Raw genomic sequence first — 23,420 nt, 5'->3', positions numbered from 1 at the left:
ACGATTTAGCATTATGTAATGGCTAATATTGTTTGTTAATGAATATCAAATGACTATAGAGTGTTTTAAATGCCTACTGATAACTTAGTGCACAACTTGGAGAACTAGTGTTTAGCAGTAACATAATCATCTATTGAGCTGCATTCAATTCTCAGAATGATTTTTGCCTGGAGACATTTATACTCTAAGAATTATAATTGTTTAAATTCCATCATTAAGTATTGGTATATGATATAGGCCTATATAATTTATAGACTGAAAGAAGTCTCGATTAAATTGCTTAAACCCCTGGTTTCACAGGGGTTTACGTCCAGTCCGAGACTAAAATGCATTAATGAGCTGTTTTTTTTCTGAAAGCAACTTGCACTAAAATCTATGCCAATGCCATTGTCTCAAGATGATTGGTCTGGCTCGGCGAATGCATAGACTAAAAAAAAAAAAAAAAAAAAAACAATAGGGTGAATGTAACGCAAATCACGTGACAACATTGTGGAGAGAAGGCGCAGTGTGGACTGAAGAAACAAGCCCCGCCTATTCAGGAACTTGCTTACTCCCCTTTTCTACCTTTATTATGCAGCAAGTTTCCTATTGGCTCCAATGTTGACAGAAGGACGAGCAAAACTCCTAAACGTTACAGCAACCAACTCCTTCTGCACAGAAGGCATGCTTACAACGCGAGCAAGAACAGCCTGAGATATTGCCGCAGTCATGTTTGATTTAAAGGGAGGGTGGAATCTGTCGTTCGCTGGGTGCGGGTTTTTAGGGATCTATCACATCGGTGTTTCGAGCTGTCTTCTGGAGCAAGCGCCGCATCTGATCCGCGGGGCCACTAAGATCTACGGAGCCTCGGCAGGGGCTCTCACTGCATCCGTGCTCGCTACTGAGGCGAGCTTAGGTATGCAGATCATCAGCTTGTCCCTTTCAAAAGTGCTGTCTTTGTAGGCAGCTTAACTAGACTTTTGAGTCATTTTGCTGATTTTAGTTTTCTAGGGGATTTATGTATTTTCCTGCCTTAAATGGATAGAAGAGACAGGATTGCTTATGATAAACAGACTGAATTTAAAAAAAAAAATTTTTTTACTCAACTCATCTTTTTCGGGTATAGTCACCAAGTCACACAATTCCTACTAGACTTGATTTATGCATGAATTTAGAAGGCAGCTTATTTCATTTTTTTTAAGCATGCAAGCCATGCATAATCAAATACAGTTCATTCTGAAACCATTATATCATGTTTGGTAAATCTCAAAGGTGGAAGTCTGTGTGATATCATCTGCATGACTGTATTCTTTCACTTTCGTGTTATATCTGAACTAGAAAGCTGATTCAGGAGCTAATCAACCTTTGGTTTATTACAGGATCAGAGATTGTGTGTATTATTAATAATGTCTGCTAATAATGTGCAATATCTGTATTACAGTTCATTTTTGTTCATTTTATGTTCTTGACTTCCTTTTCATATTTCTTAAATTCGCTGTTTGTGTCCGTTTCTTTTCACTGCTGTAGAGAAGTGTTGTGAAGATGTCATCAACGTTGCCAAGGAGGCACGGAAGCGTAATCTGGGCCCTTTGCACCCAACATTCAACATAGTAAAGGTGCTACGTGAAGGCCTGTATCGCGACCTGCCGTCCAATGCGCACACGCTGGCCTCTGGGCGACTGTGTGTGTCACTTACACGGGTCATGGACGGGCAAAATGTTCTGGTGTCGGACTTCAGCTCCAAAGATGAACTCATCCAGGTGAGGGCATCACTTTAACATAGAAACATGATTTTCTGTCAACACATTTATTACTTTAATAACCCACGTTTATATACCGTTATCTATATGAAAATGATTTCATGGGGCCATAACATGACATCACACTAATTCTCATGATGATAATGTCATTAAATTTCATTGGAGGAGTTCCCAAGAATCATTAGGCAAATCCCAGTGTTTTTTCATTATTGAATATTGCGGTTAAGCTCATTTCAGCTGTCAAAAGAGCTCAGTTGAACACATTTAAGAATCAGAATTCCCTCAAAAGTAGTGCAAAATAAAGTACAAAAAAGCTGCAGATTCTGTCTGGGTCATAACAATATCATGGTATGGCAAAAATGCAATTTAAATTAGCTTCAAATTTATTACTTTAGCTAAGCTAAAGCTAAGAGTGTTTTTTTTTCTCTTTTTTTTTCTTGTTAGTTGAAATAAAGCAGAAATAAAATAAAGTAAAAACACGAGATTAAAAACTTAAAAGACTTTAAAAAAATGAAAATTACAAATGCTGCTTTGGAAACTAACTGAAATTAAATAATTCATAGTTGAAGTACTAACATGGCTAAAACTAGAACTGAAATAAAAAATTAATTAAAGCAAAATGGAAATATTTTTAAAAAGCACAAAATAACAAAACATTTAAAATATAAAATTAAAAGCTTATTCAAAATCATAATACATACTATTATAGTAATAGTATAACTTATATAGTATAATACTAGTATATAAATGCTGGGGATTGACACAAATGTCATGATTTGATTCAATATCGATTAATTGGGGCCTGTCAGGTACAGTACATGACAAATTTCCTCAAAGAAAAAAATACTTCTCAACTACAGAGAACCCGTTGGTACATCACTATTAAAGGTTAGAATTAACTGATTAGTAGGATACTTGCATTAAAATTACACATAAGGAACTTTTTATAATAATGTTATAATACATTTTTAATTTATAACATAACATATATTTTTCTACTATTTTTTTAATATAAACATTTAAATGATGGCTGTCATAAAAATATTATTAAAGAACAGATTAATGAATATGTAATATATTTAGCAAAAAGAGAGTTCATTTATCTAGCTGACTAACAAGTTTATATTCGGTGAATGGCTTTTCTGAGGTAAATGTAATATTACGTTACATTTACAAGCTGCTTCATTGACGTCTTTCCAACGGTTGAAACACTGATTGAGCGATTACATGAGACATGATTAAGAATTCAGTTAGTTGTACTGTATCTTTCAACATACCTTCTGATGTTCATTCATTTTTATTTCATGCTGTAACTAATAGCTTGATCTGAGGCGTTACAGCGATCTGTCACGCCACATTAAAGAGCGCCAAAATGATGTTTATTGTTTAATTTTCGTAATAAAAGTGACAAATTTGAACAATCAGACTTTAGATCATATCAGAAGTTACAAAGCACAAAGTTTATTGCGATTTATTGGATGGGAGGCGCTACAAAGCTTTATTTATTCATCAACTGAAAACAGCATAGACTAAAAGATCGATTCTTGGGATTTAAGAATTGATATCGGTTCTTCAAAATGAGAATCGATTAAAATAGAGATATTGATATTTTTAACCTGGCCCTAATAAATAACACTGCTTTAACTCTATTTTCACTTTCTGTTTTCTCTCCATTCCCAGGCTCTTGTTTGTAGCTCCTTCATTCCCGTATATTGTGGTTTAATCCCTCCTGCCTTCCGTGGTGTGGTAAGTATTAAAGTTCATAACAGAAATGATATCATTTTTAACTTCAGCCAATCCATGAGGCAATGTATGAGGTGACATGGCTAGAGAGCTGGATTTTATTTCATATGGAAGAATTGGGACATTGCAACTGGAGTTCATTGCACTTCAAAGAATTCAGTCACTGGGGCACACTGACCTAACATTGGCCTGAATAAGAGTATTAAACGTGCTTATTGTTTTGATCAAGATCTTCTGGTAGAACTGTGACCTAGTGTGTCTGCAAATAAACCACCCTCCTCTCTATAGTCTGTACATTGTGTACTTGTTCTTTAGGAAGGGGAGGAGACTTCAATGTATAGAAATAGCTGAGAGGTCAAACAGTTCCTGCAAAGCTTCGTCTCTGTTTACCTTGACAGTTTCAGCCCAGTGCTGTTCATTATTTAGTTACTGTATGGAACAATGTTCCTGGACTTTATTCAGGCAATACATATGATACTTACTACTTACTAATCATGACTTGCATTAAAAAAAATAATAAAGCCAGATTAATGAAAATCTATCAAAACTTTAAGTAGATTAAGCTGTGGCTAAAGTGGTTCATTGAGTAAATTTAAGATGTGAAGTTGACCTATAAAGGTTGTTATATAAGTCTTGTAGTCTGATCACACCACCAGTCCTGAATCAGCCCACCCTGAACTCGCACAGCCTGCAAATGCCTCATTACAAACAACACATGTCCCATCAGGGATCAATAAAGTGCTGCTCTCTGGCTAGCTATCATTTAGTCATTAGGATCTGGTGAATGTGGGGTGGCTTCCTTTATATATTTTTTTATATTATAAGCTTTTATCAAAGTAGTGGTTCTAAAATGTATATATATTATTTTATTGTTCTGTTAGTCAAACTCTAAATGTAAAACTTAAAAAGAACAGTGGAAGAGAGGCGAAGTAAACGATTGTGGGTAGTTTTGACATTCTATATTGAAAAAAAAAAGTATAATTGTATAATCTGTACAAAATATTTAATTATTATATATTCAGCTTGTTGACATTAATTGAGAGGCTGCATGTAATATTTGTACTTTAAATTTTGAAAAAATTACTAAATTTCTTTTAAAAAAAATCTGTATTTAAAAGAATATGTATTTTATACATAACATGTTCGATTATAAATGTATAAAACAAATGCATATTATGTAGACATACATATACTGTCATGTGAAAAAGAAAGGACACCGTTTTGAAATCTATGGTTTTAAGTATCAGGACATAATAAAACATCATCTGGTCTTTAGCAGGTCAACAACACATGACATATTACACTGTGTCGTTATTTATTTAACAAAAATAAAGCCAGAATGGAGAAGACGTGTGACAAACTAAGTACGCTCTATGATTTAATTGCTCGTAGAAACACTTTTTGCAGCAATAACTTAAAGTGATAATTTTCTTATGGGACTTATAAGTCTCTCACATCGTTGTGAAGGAATTTTTGCCCACTCTTCTTTAAAACGTTGCTTCGTTTCTTTGAGGTTTGTGGGCATCTGTTTATGCACTGCTCTCTTAAGGTCCCGCCACAGCATTTCAATCGGGTTGAGGTCTGGACTTTGACTGGGCCAGTACAACGCATTGATTCTTTTCTTTTTCAGCCATTCTAGTGTAGAGTTGCTGGTGTGCTTGTGATCATTGTCTTGTTGCATAACCCAATTTTGGCTCACATTTGATTCTAGAATACTTTGGTATAGAGAGGAGTCCATGGTCGACTCAATGACTGCAAGGTGCCCAGGTCCTGTGGCTGCAAAACAAGCCCAGATCATCACCCCTTCACCACTATATTTTTGTTAAATAAATAATGACACAGTGTAATATGTCATGTCATGTTGTTGTTCATTTGAGGTTGTATTTACCTGATTTTCAGACCTGCCAAGAACCAGGTGGTTTCCTGATATATAAAACCATAGTGTGTGTGTGTGTGTGTGTATGTGTGTGTGTGTGTGTGTGTGTGTGTGTGTGTGTGTGTGTGTGTGTGTGTGTGTGTGTGTGTGTGTGTGTGTGTGTACAACTATCTTTGTGAGGACCAGTTTGAGTTTTAGACCATTGGAGTGAGGACAAAGAGAGTAAAGCGAGGACATTTTGGCCGGTCCTCACTTTCTGAGACCCCTTTAAAGGCCTGTTTGAGGGTCAAGACTTGGTTTTAGGGATAAGGTTATACTTAGGTTAAGGGTAGGTTTAGGGTCAGGGTTCGGGTTAGGCACTTAGTTGTGATGGGTAAGGTTAGGGTAAGCGGCTAGAGATTGCATTGTGTCAATAAATGTCCTCATAAAGATAGATGTACAAGAAAGTGTGTGTGTGTGTCTATATATATATTTATTTATTCTTCTTTTTTTTCATTCTCATCAAAGAATGGTCAATGAGACCTAAAATAGCACATCTCTCTCTTTTTCTTTCTCGTCAGCGTTATGTGGATGGTGGAATCAGTGATAATCTGCCCCAGTCGGAGCTGAAGAACACCATCACTGTTTCTCCATTCTCAGGAGAGAGTGATATCTGTCCAAAAGACAATTCCCCCAGCTTCCATGAACTGCGTTTCACAAACACTAGCATACAAGTCAATCGTGACAACATGTACAGACTGAGCAAAGCCTTGTTCCCCCCAGAGCCCAAAGTAAGAACACCAAGCACACACATTCACATGCCTGAGCTACAATGCAATTACACAATCACCGTCTTACATATGCCTTTGAGAAACGTGCTGTTAAATGCCTCATATTTATTGCTCAGTGGCTGTTAGATGCACATTTGTTCTTCCTAGAACATGCACAGTAAATTTCCAAATTTCACATTTCAACATAAGCATAAAACTTAAAGTCGGCATGAAACAGAAGTTGTGTATATCTGAGTGAAACAGCTTCTCGAACAAGAAAAAATGTAGGAGATGACTTGGTTTTGTCCATGGGGAATTGATTGGATGATTGTGGCTTGCTATTGGTCGATCTCATGTGAGTGAACACGTCATCAGAGAAGAGATTAGATGTTGCTGCCAGTGGGGAGGGAAGTTGTTTTAATTAAAGATTACGAGGGCACGTGAATAAAAAAAAAATAAGTATTGATGTACACAAATAAATCATTTATAAAATACTACAATATTCCATAAAAAACAAGAATTATCAAATTTAGATTTTATGGTGACCCTAAAACGTATTTACTGTCAGATTAGCAGTCTCACTTTGATGGATATTTTGGATCATTTTATTTATTTTATAACAACATCTTAGTTTTCACCCATTTAATTTGCAATGATAATCTCTGTCATTTCTATCCGGTTTTAAATGGTTAAGAAACAGGAACCCAGAGTTAAGTGTAGTTAGAAAATCCCTATTTTCTATTTCATTGGAGTCATTCATGTTCATATTTATCTAAGCATCATTTAATTCAGTTTTAATAATGAATTAAATCATGGTCTCTGCATGTGTTTGGCAGGTGCTGGCAGAGATGTGTCAGAGTGGGTATAAAGACGCCTTCCGATTTCTCCAGGAAAACAGTGAGTGCTTTTTATCTTTAGTATCTCTTTATCTCAAATGTTCATTCAGACGTTATGCCAAATATGATATGTGCTGCGGTTTAGAAGATAACCGGTGATGTCTCTTTATAGATTTGCTCCGAGCGGCGTGTCCTAGAGCAGACATGGCTCTGATTCAGGCGTCTCCCACCTGCTGCTGCCCAGGCAATCAGAATCCTGTCGTGGTAGAAACCACAAAAGAGTGGGTTCTGCGGAGACTCCGCCTTTTGAGAAAACACCACTGGTGGTTGGATGAACAGCTTGTCGATAACCTGCCAACGCCCATTAAGAAAGGTAGCACTGAATTATACTTAATGTCAGATATAACAGATATTACCTTTCATGTAGTGTGTAAAATAGCCGTTTGTGAATGTAAAAGCTCTGCAACGTTTCAAAAATCAAAGTGCACGATAAATAGAGTTCTTGTCTCCCAAAAGAAAGAACCGATTCTGAACTGCTGAAAAGAGTCATCAGTAATTCCAGTCTTATAAACCTACATTTGTGACAAATTTGCATAATTGCTGCCCGCAAACAAAGTCCGAGATGACGCTGTTGCATGCGCTTTCAAAGGATGAGGACTCAAATTTATATGGTAAAACCGATGCCATCATTATTGTTCGTATCACTGTGTATCATGAAATTCAGATGTGGTAATGTGCGTTTCGTTTCTGACACTAGCTGTAAGCGGTAGACCAATCACAACAGACTGGGCCATCTGACCAATCAGAGCAGAGTAGACCAATCACAACAGGGGCACGTTCAAGCTCAAACCAGTGCACAACATTTTGCTACGTTTTCTGGGATGAACGACATGGTTCCTGGAAACGGTGTGCAACGGGGTTTGAGATACGTTTTCTCCTGTTTGGTGGGTGTGTCAAACATGTCAGCCCAATCAGCAGCAACATGTATATAAACCACGCGGTATTAAAAAGACAACTCGCTCAATGGGTCCAAGTAAAGTCATTTACAAATGTGTCCGCTGCAGCTCGGTTGCATACGCAACAATTGAAGATATTAGAAGACATGTTTGTCGTAAGAGTTTTATAGTAAAAATATAGCATATCAACAGTGGTCAGCAATAATGACAAGCCTAATTCTCACAATAAAAATAATAAAGTCATATAGATCATAACACAGTCTCGGAGGTAAGCGGATTATCCTTCACCTGAAATGTTTGTCTTTTTATCTTGAAATGCGAGGCAAATGTTGGATCACAATAATAAGGAACCACAGATTCACTTGATTGGGATGTTCTCTTTTATTCTGGACGGCAAGGGCAGTGACTGTAACATCGAGCGTGTTTTGCAATATTAAACACGTATTTATCCCAATTTCATCAGGCTCTGAAAATTCTTCAAAAAGAACACAAAGAAGGGCCTTCTCAGCTGCCTTAGTTGCAACTCTTGCGTCACTAGAACAGGGTGTCCAACACGCCACCGTTTTTGTAATTGCGATATTTTCTAAATGTCGATAAAAAAATATTGTGAAATGACAACGTTTCCATTAACTGATGTTATGCAAAATAAAATGTAACTTTTTCCTCTCGCGATAAGTCATTCCAAAAATCATGGCAATGGATGTTGGTAGGTTTACATATATCAAAGCCACCGCACTAGCCATTATTTTTAATCGAGGAGACATAGGCATGTTATCCAAGCATTACTGGCAAGGAAAGACCCTTATACCGTTTATATAACGGCCACCGTTTTCCGTTTGAAAAACTTTTTGCAACTTTTTGTTGGGGTTGAACGCAGCCCAGACTGGGCCGTCTGACCAATCAGAGCAGAGGAGGCTCTCGGAAAGCGAATTGAGGTGATGCTGCAATGTATATTATATATGAAATATATTGGATGCATATAAAAATATTGTAGGAGACCTCCAAAACAAAATTAGGAACCTTTAAAAAGCACAATTTGGGCAATTTAAATGACTGTGACTGCAGAACTTCAATCTATGCTATGTGCATGTGTTAACAGTGTTTTGCGACGCCTGCAGAGAAAAGCATGGTCTACTGGCACAGGTGACTGGTTTGCTGCCGCTGCGCGTGGCCTCCTACATGCTGATGCCGTACACGCTGCCGGTGGAATCAGCGTACTCTGCGGCTCAGAGGTCAGGAACGTCACTTGAACTCTCAGTAACTCCATTTCAGGCTCTGTTGATATCTGTATGGATGTCAGAGTGTTGTGTCCAGATGATTGTTTAACTTCGGCTGTGTGCTGTTCATGTTTGAAAGGTTTTGGGAGTGGATCCCAGAAGTCCCTGCAGATGTGCGCTGGCTTGCTGAGGTAGCAGGCGGTGTTTACAAACTGGCTTGGAAAGGTGCAGCGTCAGAGACGAGCAGGTAAGATCCCTCAGGAATTGTTCAATTGTTACTCTCAGCCTCAGACGTCACAAACCGTTGGATGAACGTCTGATTTTTTATTTCAAATCTGTAATCTTAAATATTTGAAATTTTAATAAATCCAAGTTCATTAATTTGGTGTTTGGAATAAATGTGTGAAATATAAGTTATACCTTAATTGAGAAGTGAGAGATCAGTGTTATTCCACTAAACAGCCAAAGTCAAAATGTCTTGAATGTCGTCATATTTTTTATTGTGCAGTGACGCCCCCTTGAGAAGATGCGTGAGTGAACCGCCAATGGTAGATTTACAGATGCCCGTCTCAAACTACAACGGACACATACTTCATTCTGCCAGCAACCTTGATAGTTACAACTGGACTTTTCCGGGAGACTTTAATGCGGCTTCTTCTCTAAACCCACCGGACAGTCCTATTAACAACACAAGCCCTTCCTCTAAGCAGATGTGCTTTATTGTTGGCTCACAAAGTAATCATGAGAAGCAAATGGACCAATGCAGAACCTTTTCAGCTTAGGAACCTACAGTACATGACTACCCTGGTCATTCATATCAAATTTAGGCAATGGGAGAGATGAGCTTGGGTAGGTAAATGCTCTGGAATCCAGCGTCGACAGTAAATATATAATGTCAAGCACTCCTCCCGTGATATTTTGAACAATCTCCAAATGTGCCTTTCTCTATTCAGAACCAAAGATGTGTTTTGTAGTTTGATCTGTTGGATCAGCCTGTACCTTGTGTTTTGCTGATGTGGACAGTGTATGCATGTCAGAGTTTACATTATAATTGGTGCTAGTACTTCTCTAAGACCTCAGTATACTTTGATATGTGCCTCACAAGTCCATGCCACAAATGTGTACAATCAAATAAACCATTTGAGCTCATTCATCTTTTGATTTCAGATATCATGCATTAAAGAGCCTGTTCATCTTCCATTCTCTCCCCCTCACAGCTATTTCTTGGCAAATGGTACTGAACATGATAAAAGACAGAATGTGTTGTTATTAAGGAAGTTCAATATATAAAATAATGTAATTTGTGTATGCGTGTGTGTATAAAAAAACAAGTTTTAGAAGAAATACACTTTTAATATTTGTATGTTTGCATGGAAAAGCTTTCTGTCATTGTGCAAAAATTCAGAATGTATTATATTTAATTAAGTACAACGTTTTAATTTTTAAGTGATTTTAATTTTAATATGTGTCTAAAATTTTCACAATCAAAGGTTATATGTGAAATAACTTGGAAAATGTAACCTTCCAAAAGCGTTGCTTGCGGATTTCTTGAATGCTATATTCTTATTGGTCAATCGAAACATTAATACATATTTTGAGCATAAAACGTTTTATAGATAGACAGAAGTTGTGAAGAACAACGAACCGGCAAAAAGTCCACGAAGACGAGACAAATTGAAATAAATGTTAATTTGTAACTAAAAGTAACTTGGATTTTATATGAATGATAATACATAGTGCGGTATTAGTCTTGTTGCTGGGCAGATTGTTTTATACATTGTCATTTTTCTTAGCGGATACTAATCTACAAATACGATTTAAACAAGAATAATAATTTTAACTCCATTCATTAATTGATTTATCTACTAAGTAGCCGTATTCTTACAGTTAATTCAAAGTAAAATTGGAAGGATAATAAATTCATTTTATACTGTGTGTGTCCCTCATTTATTGACCGCTTGGCATGAAATGATCGGACTCTCTTGAGTATAATACAACAAACTAAATCAGACGCGCTGGCCCTTTAAACGCGTTACCCATAATGCACCGCTGCCTGCACAGTGCACACATGTAAGTTGTCAGAAAGAAAACTAGCAAAGATGCAAAACGGTAAAGTGAACGGAGAGGAGGATGAAGAGTATCAGGTCTTCCTCTCTCTGCACACTCCCGCTTTAAAGGCGGCAAGAATCCCTCCGCTTTACTGGAAGAGTCTGCATTTAAAACTAGCCAATGAGGTAAATTACGTACACAACCATCACTGATATGAATGTATGTGTGCCAGTTTGACAGCGTCTGCAAGTAGTTTTATTTTTATGAAACTGAAAATATTCATAAATATTTGTATTTAAACAATAGTCTTACTGTCCCACGATTAAAAGCAAGTACCAAGACTCCAATGTTGTTTGAACTTGTATGGAGAGGCAAATGAATAGATTTTCTTTCTCGTTTAGGTATTTGATGCTGGTGAAGTATTTGGGATTATGCATGTGGAAGAAGAGGAAGATGAGGACGATCCTCAAGCTGAGATGGGTTATAAAGTGATTGTGACCAGCGAGAGTGGCCTGCAGGCTACTGATCCCACCAGGTGAGGGCGGCAGGGAGTCATTGTCAGGGAAGGGTCGGGGTTTGAAGATTGTAAATACAGTACAGGCCAAAAGTTTGGAAACATTACTATTTTTAATGTTTTTGAAATAAGTTTCTTCTGCTCATCAAGCCTGCATTTATTTGATCAAAAATACAGAAAAAAAATTAATATTGTGATATATTATTACAATTTAAAATAATTGGTTTTCAATTTATTATTCTTAAAATTATAATTTATTTCTGTGATGCAAAGCTGAATTTTCAGGATAATTACTCCAGTCTATCACACGATCCTTTAGAAATCATTCTAATATGAGGATTCATTATCACAGTTCTGCTGCTTAATATTTTTTCATAACCTTTTTTAGGATACTTTGATGAATAAAAAGTAAAAAAAAAAAAAAAGAAGCAAATGTTTTAAAAATAGAAATCTTTTGTAACAACAATATAAACTACTGGTCAGTAATTTGGGGTCAGTAATTTTTTTCTTTCTTTTTTTGAAATAAATCAATACTTTTATTCAGCAAGGATGTGTTAAATTGATAAAAAGTGATAGTAAAGAAGATTTATATTATTAGAAAATATTTTTTTATTTTGAATAAATGCAGCTCTTTTTAACCTTTTATTCATCAAATATATCAGGCAGCAGAACTGTTTCCAACACTCATAATAAATCAGAATATTAGAATGATTTCTAAAGGATCATGTGATAGACTGGATGTCACATGTGACACTGAAGACGGAGTAATGATGCTGAAAATTCAGCTTTGCATCACAGGAATAAATTATTTTTTAAAGTATATTCAAATAGAAAACTATTATTTTAAGTTGTAATAATATTTCACGATATTACTGTTTTTTTTCTGTACTTTTGATCAAATAAACACAGCCTTGATAAGCATTAGAGACTTCTTTCAAAACATAATGTTTCCAAACTTTTGACCTGTACTGTATGTATTGGGCTCTCAGTTCTGTTATGTAACCAGCCCTCCCCTATCACACTATCATTACTCTCTATATATATAAAATACCCAACAGAACGTGACAGGTGTCAAAACCCACACAGGAAAGTGAAAGTTCACCAGAAGGTGTCACAGAGATGGAAACATTGTCTTTATCTAATCTAGAACAGTTTCTTGTCACAAAGGCGAGTAGCATTTTTTTTCTTTCTGGGGAGTGCATATGGAGAGGACACAAATATGCTGGAGGCTGTTTGGTTTTGGTCTAGAGTTGACAAATATTGTTGTATTTCTATCCGGCTGTAACCTCTAGATTCTTTCTAAAACATTCCCATAATCTGCTGCAATCAAATATTGCCCTTACCTTTAGATTAAAGATGTAAGATGTCGATTCGGGGTCCTCGGCGGTGCCTCTAACCAGTTCAATCTTGGATTCTAATGCACTGGGCGTTTGCCAATATTAATACTTCATTACAAAAATCATGTAAAAATTAAAAAGTTTTACGAATCACCACAACATGATTTCGTTTCATTTGAAAAAGATTCAGAATAATACAAAGACAAAAAAAATCCAAAGTCAAAAATAACATAAATATGTATAAGTTCACCTGAATTGCGGTCCCGCCTCAAGGCTTTTTATACTAACCCTGCTATAGGCCGCCTTTTAACTATTATAGTACAGGCCGTCATTATAGTACAGCCAATTCCCTTATAAGGTAAAACTTTGGACTTATCTTAGTCCTTTATTAAAGGGATACTTCAGGATTTAGCATTAAGCTTTGTATTAGTAGAAAACCTGTAGTATTTTCGAGTCACTGTGCTTTCCACCCTCATATCCACCTGAGACGAGAGATTTATGTATTTTTTGTCTGGAAAATGACGATTTTTGCGTCATCTGAGAATTTTTTTGGCCAGAGGCTAGAGACTACAGCCAGTAGTAGGGGCTGTCCCGCATGTTTTCAACCCGCCCATAGAGGGTGGGATCTCACTCACAGAATGTACACGTAGTGTCAGCCATCTTTTTTTGGAAGCTAAGCTAGCAGGCTCTTGTTCTGTGGAGAAAGCTGAGTAGTTACCATCCTCTTTTTCCCGGACATGTCCGGCCGTCGAGATCGTCCAAAATGTCCGGGATTCGGCTTTTGCTTTCTGCGGTCGCCATTCATTGTTTACATGCACACCTTTTGTTTCAATCTAGCTGAATTCATTCCGATTGGTGAAACTGAATGTAGTGTTTACATGAACGCTAAACAAGTGATCGGTTGATGTGCGTTTTAGCATTGCTAAGAAAATTCCCGCTCCTCCGTGAGAGATGCGAGACCGGTGCGTCTCAGTAATCACGCCACCGGCCTCTCATCATTCTCCTGCGGCCCTCAGCCTCGTCCTGCTCGCCACAGTAAACATGATGAATGGCGACTGTAGAACGCAAAAGCCGAATCCCGGACATTTTGGGCGATCTCGAAATCCCGGGCAAACTCGTCACAGAGACTCACTAGTAGCTTAGCCTTGTTGTTTAACTGCGCGCTCTTACCGGTAGGCGTGGCTTGGGAGTGGCCTCGTAGAGCAGCGAAGCAAGTGCATTCTGGGAGTTGTTGTCTTTAATCCACATAAGCCAAAAATACATTTTCTGGCTTTTCTCAGTCTAGAAAGCTCCAAATTCACATTTCTTCTACATAAATGACCCATTTTAAATACACATTCATCTTTCCAGAGGTGAAGTATCCCTTTAACATATGCTTGCAGAAGCACATATTCAAAAATATCTATTTCCTTTTCGCACCCATTGTATGCAGCACATACACAAAAGCTTTATTTGGTACGTTTTTCTATCGCTGCCCTTTTGACCTTTCTCTAGTTTCACACATTTTCTATGTCTGTGGCAAGTGATGTTCACAGTTCCCCTTTTAAAAATACATGTGGCCCTAACAACCTTAAACATGTTGCGACATACACACCCACACATAACACTTCCAACAATGACCCTTAAATTCGCAGGTCAAGCTCAAATTATGCTTTGAGTAATTCGAGCTTGTCCTGCAAATTCAACACATCCTCATTTGAGCCATCTATTTCATTTTCAACCATAAAACTGTTCACAATGTGTATTATTTTCTTATTTTATCGTTCGACTCGTCTGATAATTTGTATTAACTGCTGTGCACGATGAATCCGTCCATTCTTAGCGGAAGATCTTCTCCTGCGCCTTTCTCTCCTTCTTCTCCGTCTTGCAAACTCAAAGCATGCAGATAGTCAAAGCATGCAATATATCATTTCTGGGGATTTATCATAAGAAGTCATAAGAATTCATAATCATTTGTTCTCCATTTCCAACATTTATTACAATATGCACACACAAAAAAATAGAAGATTTATTTGGGTTAGTAGCAGGTGTCTAATGTCAGAAGTAGAGTTTTTTGAGGAAACTTTTACCACGATTTCATTTTGAGGTGAATGATTACTTTAACTAAATGTGCAATAGATGGAGCCAAAATGGTACAAACAAATTCACAAATGACAGTAATAAGCACGCTTTTAATCACCATGTTCTCTGCCTTTACACAAAAATGATACCAGATGGAATGTTGATATATGCCATGATGCTGAATGATTAATAAAAAATAAAAATAAATATTTATTGCTTGTTTTATCATTTAAATATCATATAACCAAATGTAATCAATCATATTTTAAGAAACCATTATTATCATTTGAAATGCATGTTGAATGCTTTTCTTTTATTAATCTTTATGCCTCAAATGTAGCTGATTGACTTAGGGTGAACTTTTGTACTTGATGTTTAAATGAGGTCAAAAGTCTATAAGTTTCCAACAGACAGACCACAAATGCTCGAATGTCTCAGAATAAAGTGGTAAACGAATGTTATCTTGGCTAAACATCTTGCAGAACAGACATGTTGTGCAGTAGCCTAGTTTTTTATTGTGTATTGTATTAAGATTAACAACTTTCTGACACATGTGTACAAGATCATGTCATCATGGTAATTTGTCCAAAAAAATCAATACCATGGTACATATCCATGAAAACATTGTATTACAATGGTGAAGGTTTTTTTTTTTATTGTTGATTGTTGTTACATTTCCGTTTATATGCGTTTACAGTTATGAATTAAGCAACGCCACTTGCATGTATTAAAGCTATATTTATTATTATTATTATTTATTTCATTTATTCACTTTTTTCTGATCAAGCTCTCCCTTGCAATCAAACCCATAACCTTGCCATTGCTAGCGCTATGCTCTACTCTATGGACAATTTTATGGTTGATTTTGAAAATGTTTTCTCTCTTTTGTTTTGTAGTGTGTTTCTTGTAGATCACGCCTGGACGTACAGGGTGGAAAGCGCCCGGCAGCAGCTGCTGGAGATTCCCGGACTGCTGATCCGTATGGCCAGTCTGATGGGTCTGCCTTTCCACGGAGAGGCTCCTGATCCGGACATCGTGGATCTGGTCCTGGACAACATGTGGAAATACAACCAAACCTATCAGCTTGCCCAAGGGGTAAGCAAAGGAGAAATATTAAAGGGGCTATATGTAAGAAAATTCATGTAATAATAGCCTTTTTTTGCCAATGTGTGAACAGCTTATAAGGTAACCAGAGAATGTCTAATAAGGGGAGAAGTTTCACTCTCAGTACACTTCCGGCTTCTGAACTGGTTGCAGTTCCACTCTGATTCCATATGAGGGCGCTCACAGGATGAGTGCAGAATGAATGGAGGTCTATGGCACTATACCAATAAAAATCCACTTTTCTCAGGATATAATTTTTTTCTTGTAATTTGAATGTTGTATTCGAAAGGAGATGCAAATAAATTACACATTGCTGGGTATTAGATTTTTTTGAGTCACTTAATTGCTTTAAAAAGTATTTTAAAGTGTCTATGACGTCATATACATGTACGACCAGAGATACTGCTTCACGGCAATCCTTCAGTCACTTTGGTGCTTTCGCGCTCTGCACTTTCTTTTCTCTCGAGGCATCGACAACACAGCTGACACAGGTAAACACACTTGCTGGAAGAGTTTTTGTTTTGTTTGTTTCTGGTCCCGCTTCGGATGCCACGATGCCATCAAGCGGTATCTCTGGTCGTAATCAGTCCTTCACTGACCAATCACCGTTCATTAGCAGAATGCTAGCGTGTTATGGGCAACAACAACTCAACCTGTAAGAAATCGAAAGGACATAAGTACTCGTTCATTCAACTTTCGACCTAAAACCCATGTTGAACTTGCAAAATCTACAATCAGATTTGAGATTTATCAACGGCAATCGGGTGAAAGAGACACATTTAGCTGTCTAGCCCCATTGACTCCCATTCATTTTGCACTCATGGCGATCGCCCCCAGTGGAACTCTGGTGGTACTACAACCAAAATTCGGTACAATAGGACTTAATAGGGAGTGGGCAGGCTCTCCGTAGACGGGCTCTGACGTAACCTAAATATCGAGACCTTACCCGACTTCCTAGGTTGTCCATGTAAGCCTGTAGACTGATTTTTATGTGAAGGACTCATATGGAAAATCATTAGCATGTGATGTTTACATGCGCTCTCGAGAGCCTCTCTTAAGACACATGAATCCTTATGTTCAGGATAATGCCGAAAGAGCCATTCTGTACTGTAATGTCAATGTGTCATGCAAAGAAAAGATATTCATTCAAACTATACAGTAGTCTCACCCCTAATTTCCACCAACTGCAGAACGGCTGCGGATCCACTCCGTAACGGCGGCGGAGTCAATAGGTCCTTCAATGCCCACTAGGTCCGGATTTGTTGTGGAACGGCTGCGGCCATGACTGACAGCTGAAGTCACAAGGACGCACGAGATCTCGCGAATTCACGTATGATCGCGCGATATAAGTGCTGAATTGCTGCGGAGCAATCCAGCATAAATAGAAGCTCTGCGTATCTGCTCTGGAGGGCTGCGGATCGCCGGAGTCGGAACAATATACACACATTGACTTTAATGGAAACCTATTGACTCCGCCGCCGTTCAGGAGCGGATCCGCAGCCGTTCCGCAGTTGGTGGAAATTAGGGGTCAAAGTCAATGTGTGTATTTTCACTGACTGCGGAACGGCTGCGTTCCGACTCCGGCGCTCCGCAGCCCTCCGGAACAGATACGCATGGCTTCTATTTTTGCCGGAGAGCTCCGCAGCAATTCAGCACTTATATCGTGCGATCATATGTGAATTTGCGAGATCTCGTGGGTCCATGTGTACTTCAGCTGTCAGTCATGGCCGCAGCCGTTCCACAACAAATCCAGACCTGGTGGGTATTGAAGGACGGCGGAGCACGGAGCCGATCCGCAGCCTTTCCGCAGTTGGTGGAAATACGGAGTCACATAACCAGATATATAGACATGATGCTGGTGAACAATGGTTTCTGAATCCTACATATACCCCTTTAATCTATCTCTAAGTGTTAGATATGATGTTGTTCCTGAATTGTGATTTGATAATGATGATGTTGCAGTCTGCAGAAGAAAAGGTGCCTGTGTGGTACATCATGGATGAATTTGGATCTCGGGTTCAGCATTCTTCCCAGCCGACTTGCTGTTTGGCTCCTCTGTTCTTCTCTCCGCAACAGATCGCGTACTCAGTGCTGTGGCCACTGCAAGACCTGGAGAATGGAGGTATGCAAACACTAAAACAAGTGCAAAATCAGAGCAAAGACACAAAATAAGAAGTTTTGCATCTCAGATTTCTGTTGTACTTTAATATAAGCGTAATGTCAGATGTCAGATACCAAACACAGAGTGCACTACACTCCCTACAATATAAATGTCTGTGTTAGATCATTTGTCATATAATTTAGGTCATGAGCTCGAAGGTAAGGAATGTTCAAGGATGTCTGATGTCTCCAGTGTAGATAAGGAGCAGGGAGGGAGATAAGTGATATACACAATACACACTGAGAGCAGGTTTTTATTTATTAGCAGGTTTTATTTATTACCCACGGTGGGTAATGGTTTTGCAGTATTCCCTCTGCAACATAATATATAATACGAACATAGAGGGCCCTATCTTGCACCCAGCGCAATTGACTTTGTACACGACACATGTATCATTCCTATTTTGCACCCACGCAAAGCGGACTTTTCCCTCCACAGATGCACGTTGGTAAGTTAGGAAATACACTTGCGCTCCCCAGGGCGGTTCAGCGCAAAGAGGAGGCGTGTTCTGGCGCTAACGTTCCTTCATGCTATTTTGCAGGTTTAGAAAACAATTGCGCCACTAACCAGGAAAAAATAGTTTAAAGTCAGTGGCGCGTTGCGCATGTTATTCATATGCTATTTTAAGGGCGCATACTTGGCCATAATCAATGTAGCGTGTGCACAACGCACACTTTTATTCTCTCATCTACACAGAAGCAGCAGTTTTCATTTTTGCAAATCATACATTATTACGATAGATAGATAGATAGATAGATAGATAGATAGATAGATAGATAGATAGATAGATAGATAGATAGATAGATAGATAGATAGATAGATAGATAGATAGATAGATAGATAGATAGATAGATAGATAGATAGATAGATATACAAAACAATCTGCAGTCAAATGCTCCGTAAAGAGCTGCACATTTTGGATAAATTGAGTGTCATGATTTTTTTTTTTGTGTAAAATGGTGATCGCGATTCTTCCATGATTCTGCAGAAAAAAAACATTGGAGAAATATTTGTCTAGTTTCCACCAAAGCTTGCTCTTTTTTTCCTGTAGATCATTAAACCGTTACACTGCCCCAGAAGTCTGTCTGAAATAAGTTACGTTTTCGGAAACAGCCTTTATCTAGTGTGAATGACCTGTCCTTGTCTACACTGATAACAAGCTTTCAGATACTTGTTTCCTTATGGGAGAGCAGACTCAATCTCCAGGTGTCTGCATGGTTTTGTAGCTTTGTGTCTTGTGCTCTGTGGTGGGATAATTCAGCTCGCTCCAGAATTTCCTGATGGATTCTCCCTGTTGGATTTTAGCAGAAATAATTAGGCTGTGTTTAAGCAGTACATGGCTCTTTCCTTTTATTACAATGACAAATCTACATTAGAGTGAACAAGATTTGTCATTTACTGGAATAGGCCAATATATGATATTGACATCTGATTTGTTAAGTATGTTTTTAGTATTTAAAGGCAGAACCACTGTTTTGTCATGTGCATTTGGATATCTCAGGAATTTCTGATATTAAATGCTGTTTACCTCTAATTTTAACATCTGTCAATGGTTTATATATTCACTTATGTGTCACACTCATTTTTCATTGGCTTCTTCTAATCTTGTGATTCTTTGAGAATAAAAAATATTAATTATGTTCCAGGAACAGAGTTATTATCGTTACAACTATTAAAAACATTTCTGTTAATTTAAATAATGCTGAAATAAAATAAAAATTAATCTTTTTTTTTTTTTTAGTTCAAATTAAGTTTAGTCAGGTGATAAAATCTATTTTCTTTTTTTAGCAGCAGACAATCAAATAATAAATAATATTTCATCCATAATCAGGATTTAAAGTTTAATAAAGAAACATAACATGAACAGTTAAAAATGACTTCTGATATTTCTTAATAAAATATAAGTCACACTCTATGACTTCTGATATTTCTTAATAAAATATAAGTCACACTCTGAGTAATATAATATTCTTGCTTAAAGATATAGCGGAGGATCTTTCCAAATTTTAGATAAGACCCACCCTCTCCACTTTTTGAAAATTTTGATTGATTCACCAGAATGATTGACAATTAGGAGGACCAATAGTTTAGGTTACCCAGCAGGAAGTAAAACATCCTCCGCTATACCTTTAAAGAAAAGTTAAGCTGTTGAGAGATATCTCTTTAAAAAGACAAATTTCAAAAAAGTAAAGTCTGAGTCCAAGGATAGACTGACCTGTACTGAAATTGATCTCCCTCTTATACAGTTGCTTATTTCCATAGTATCCTCTTTTCATAGTATGTCACAGCAAAACAGCCCCATAAAACATAAAGATATCTAGCTTTTATGGTTTCACACCCTGGGATGTGGGCACATACACACATCGTCCCGTACCACCATATGTGTCAGGAAGTCGCCATTCTCAATACAATGCAAAAGAAAGAAACTGCTATACAACATCTTCAACATATCCACATATACAGTACTATGCAAAAGTCTTAGGCATGTTAATCCCCCCCCCCCCCCCCCCACAGATATCAGTTATTTATATCTTTTGCTGTAGTGTGTCAGTAGGAAATATCAGTTTACATTTCCGAACATTCTTTTTGCCATTTATGATCAGATCATACCGGCTGTTGTCAGATTCCTTGTGCATACACAAATCTCACTGGATTATTACAATTAATGGCAAAAAGAATGTTTGGAAATGTAAACTGATATTTCCTACTGACACACTACAGCAAAAGAGGGGGGGGGGGGGGGGGTATTAACATGCCTAAGACTTTTGCACATTACTGTACATTTTATAAAATTTTCTGTCTCGATTTCCAGACGGGGTCTCCCCAAAACTCTGGCTTTGTCATTATTGTTCTGTATTTCCTCTCCTCCAGTTTAGCCTGCACCTCCAGTCTCCAGTCAGGACCCCTTTCTCTTTCCCTCCCCTCTCGCCTGACTAGATCTTTTCCAGATGTTTCATGTGAGCTCATGAGTCCACGGTCTCATTTTTCTTCTCGTCCTGTGGCTTCAGCTATGTTATAGAAAATCTGCAACTAAGACTTTGTGACTAAACTTAACTTACAAAACAAAATTTTCAATGGAAAAAAAGACCAATTGACCAATTAGACATGGTCTTTATTTTGGGGTGTAACTATTGTCTCCTTCCATCACATTAATCAACGTTATCTTCTCAGTCACATGGTTCCATATATTTTTGTTCTCGCAGTGTATATATTTTAGTCATGATTTCTATAATGAGAATATGAAACATTTTACCTAGAACTGATTAATATCAGCATTTGGGATTTAACAAATTCAATTAACAATCCATTTGAATTAAGAGAAATTTGTATTTCACAGGCATACTTTGCTCAATCTGCCAAGTCATGTTTTCCTCACACAACTTCTGTAAAAATTCCAGAACAAATTACCTACTATTTTCCCGCAAACGCAATGGTCCTCTGAGAAATCGAATCCCGTCTGCGATTACGAATGCCTGTGATTGCCAGAATATTGTATTACAGTACACTAACGCTTCTCCGCATTTCTTTTTTGACCTACCTGAGCTATCGTTCGCTCACCAATCTTTTGCATGCTGTCATTTAATTTCAATATACATGGTATCCGACGAAAAAATGTAATTAATAAATAGAGCCTAATCGCGGAAACTGCCTATTTTAATCTGTGTCAAGTCACTTATGTGGGTTTATTATTAATAGCCCACATAATCTCCCACATTTTCATAATAAATTAAAATTATATCAATAAATAATAAATTTAAAGACCGCACAACACATGATCATTTAGAATCAGAATCATATTTTTTTTTTTCTTTCTTTTTTTCATCAACTCTCAAACATTGACTCTTCTGTCAGACGCAGTTTAAGTAAAGAGTGCCTGAGGAAAAAACGTGTTGCCTGATTCGGTATCTGTGGTCAGATGAGATGTTGTCAGCCAATAGTGTCGTTGTTTGTGAGCATAATTGTTTGCACAATACAGCTCTCAGCCTCTCTCTCTTTCTCTCTCTCTCTCTCTCTCTCTGCATGTTCACATCTGTATGTTCACATCTGTTTTTCGTTATCTGCATATATGCTTCCAAAATGTACTTTTGCAGTCGGTAAATTGAAGATGGGTCAGTGGGATTATTTGTGGGCCAACAAGACAAAGATGGAGAAATATCTCTTTTGTTCTAGAAAGCTCCTATATAGATGGACTTGTTATTCTCTGTACCGTGTTTGCTGGAAAGGATTTGCATGCAGGTATTATGTTTATTATATTTATCAGGAGCAGTTTCTGTATGTTTCATCAACAGTTCATGTTAGGATTGTGTGTTTTCCATGGTAGCTGTTGTCTCTGTGGTATATGTGACATTTTTCATATTCAAATTTATTTAGTTTGCATATGCTTTTGCATTCCTTTTGGCTTGGAGAAGAATATTTCCTGATTGGAAATCAAGCAAACCATCTTTTGTTTCACTCTGGCCTAGTGATGTGATGCCGTTTTTGAAATTGGTCTCTATAAGATCAACCAAACGTTTTTATTCAGTATGGACTCCATTGATCTCATATTTTGAAAAGGGCGTAACTCTTCCCCCAAACTAAAATTGATAGTGAAATTACATTATTTTATAATACCTTTTTTTCCCATCAGAATTGATTACATGATGTACCTTTGTATCAAAAAATGTTTTCATCCTGTTTCCATCTCTGCAGATACTGCAAGATCTGCGATATTCTCTTAATGGTGTTAAAACTAAAATTGCTCAAGTTATTCCGTGTGCCTTACAAGGACCATAGTGACTTAAAAAGACCAGCTTGGTTGCAAGGTTCAGAAGGTAACAGGAAGGAACAAGGGCTTCTGCTTCTACTTCTGCTTCTTCTCTTTTTTCCTCTCCTTGTATTCTGCAAGTATCTTACTACTTTTTCTCTATACTCTGATCTTCACAAACTTCATCTGTTGTATTATGGATATTAAAGGCACAATATATATATATTTTTTTTTTGCTTTAAAAATATAAAAAATCACTATATCTAAGTTATATATTTTTTAAAGTTGTGTATTTACATTATCCCGACAGTTCCAATTAACTTCTAAATCCAGA

General features: G+C 37.3%; 2 protein-coding genes across 2 annotated transcripts in view; both read left to right on the top strand.

The window, feature by feature from the left end:
• The first annotated feature begins 534 nt into the window (after nt 1-534).
• Nucleotides 535-10,314, top strand: pnpla3 (patatin-like phospholipase domain containing 3). Its single transcript, XM_081363345.1, has 9 exons — nt 535-895; nt 1,507-1,739; nt 3,420-3,485; nt 5,919-6,128; nt 6,944-7,004; nt 7,116-7,316; nt 8,999-9,131; nt 9,256-9,363; nt 9,625-10,314. Exons 1-9 carry the CDS (start codon nt 709-711, stop codon nt 9,896-9,898), a joined length of 1,473 nt encoding a protein of 490 aa, XP_081219471.1. The 5' UTR covers nt 535-708; the 3' UTR covers nt 9,899-10,314.
• Nucleotides 10,315-11,133: 819 nt separating this feature from the next.
• Nucleotides 11,134-23,420, top strand: part of ttll12 (tubulin tyrosine ligase-like family, member 12) — a 37,670-nt gene continuing 25,383 nt past the window's right edge. The window contains exons 1-4 of the mRNA XM_081363120.1: nt 11,134-11,350; nt 11,567-11,700; nt 15,974-16,172; nt 18,144-18,303. Of these exons, the coding sequence (XP_081219246.1) occupies nt 11,216-11,350; nt 11,567-11,700; nt 15,974-16,172; nt 18,144-18,303 (628 nt within the window). The 5' untranslated portion in view covers nt 11,134-11,215. The remainder of the gene's footprint in view (nt 11,351-11,566; nt 11,701-15,973; nt 16,173-18,143; nt 18,304-23,420) is intronic.

This window comes from Scardinius erythrophthalmus (assembly GCF_964197995.2).
Source record: "Scardinius erythrophthalmus genome assembly, chromosome: 4".
Taxonomy (NCBI): Eukaryota; Metazoa; Chordata; class Actinopteri; order Cypriniformes; family Leuciscidae; genus Scardinius; species Scardinius erythrophthalmus.
This window is presented reverse-complemented; position numbering and strand designations above follow the sequence as displayed.

Coding starts and splice junctions, on each gene's coding strand:
- pnpla3 (XM_081363345.1), top strand. CDS start 709: ATGTTTGATTTAAAGGGAGGGTGGAATCTGTCGTTCGCTGGGTGCGGG. Junction 896..1,506: donor CGCTACTGAGGCGAGCTTAG/GTATGCAGATCA, acceptor TCACTGCTGTAG/AGAAGTGTTGTGAAGATGTC. Junction 7,005..7,115: donor CCGATTTCTCCAGGAAAACA/GTGAGTGCTTTT, acceptor GTCTCTTTATAG/ATTTGCTCCGAGCGGCGTGT.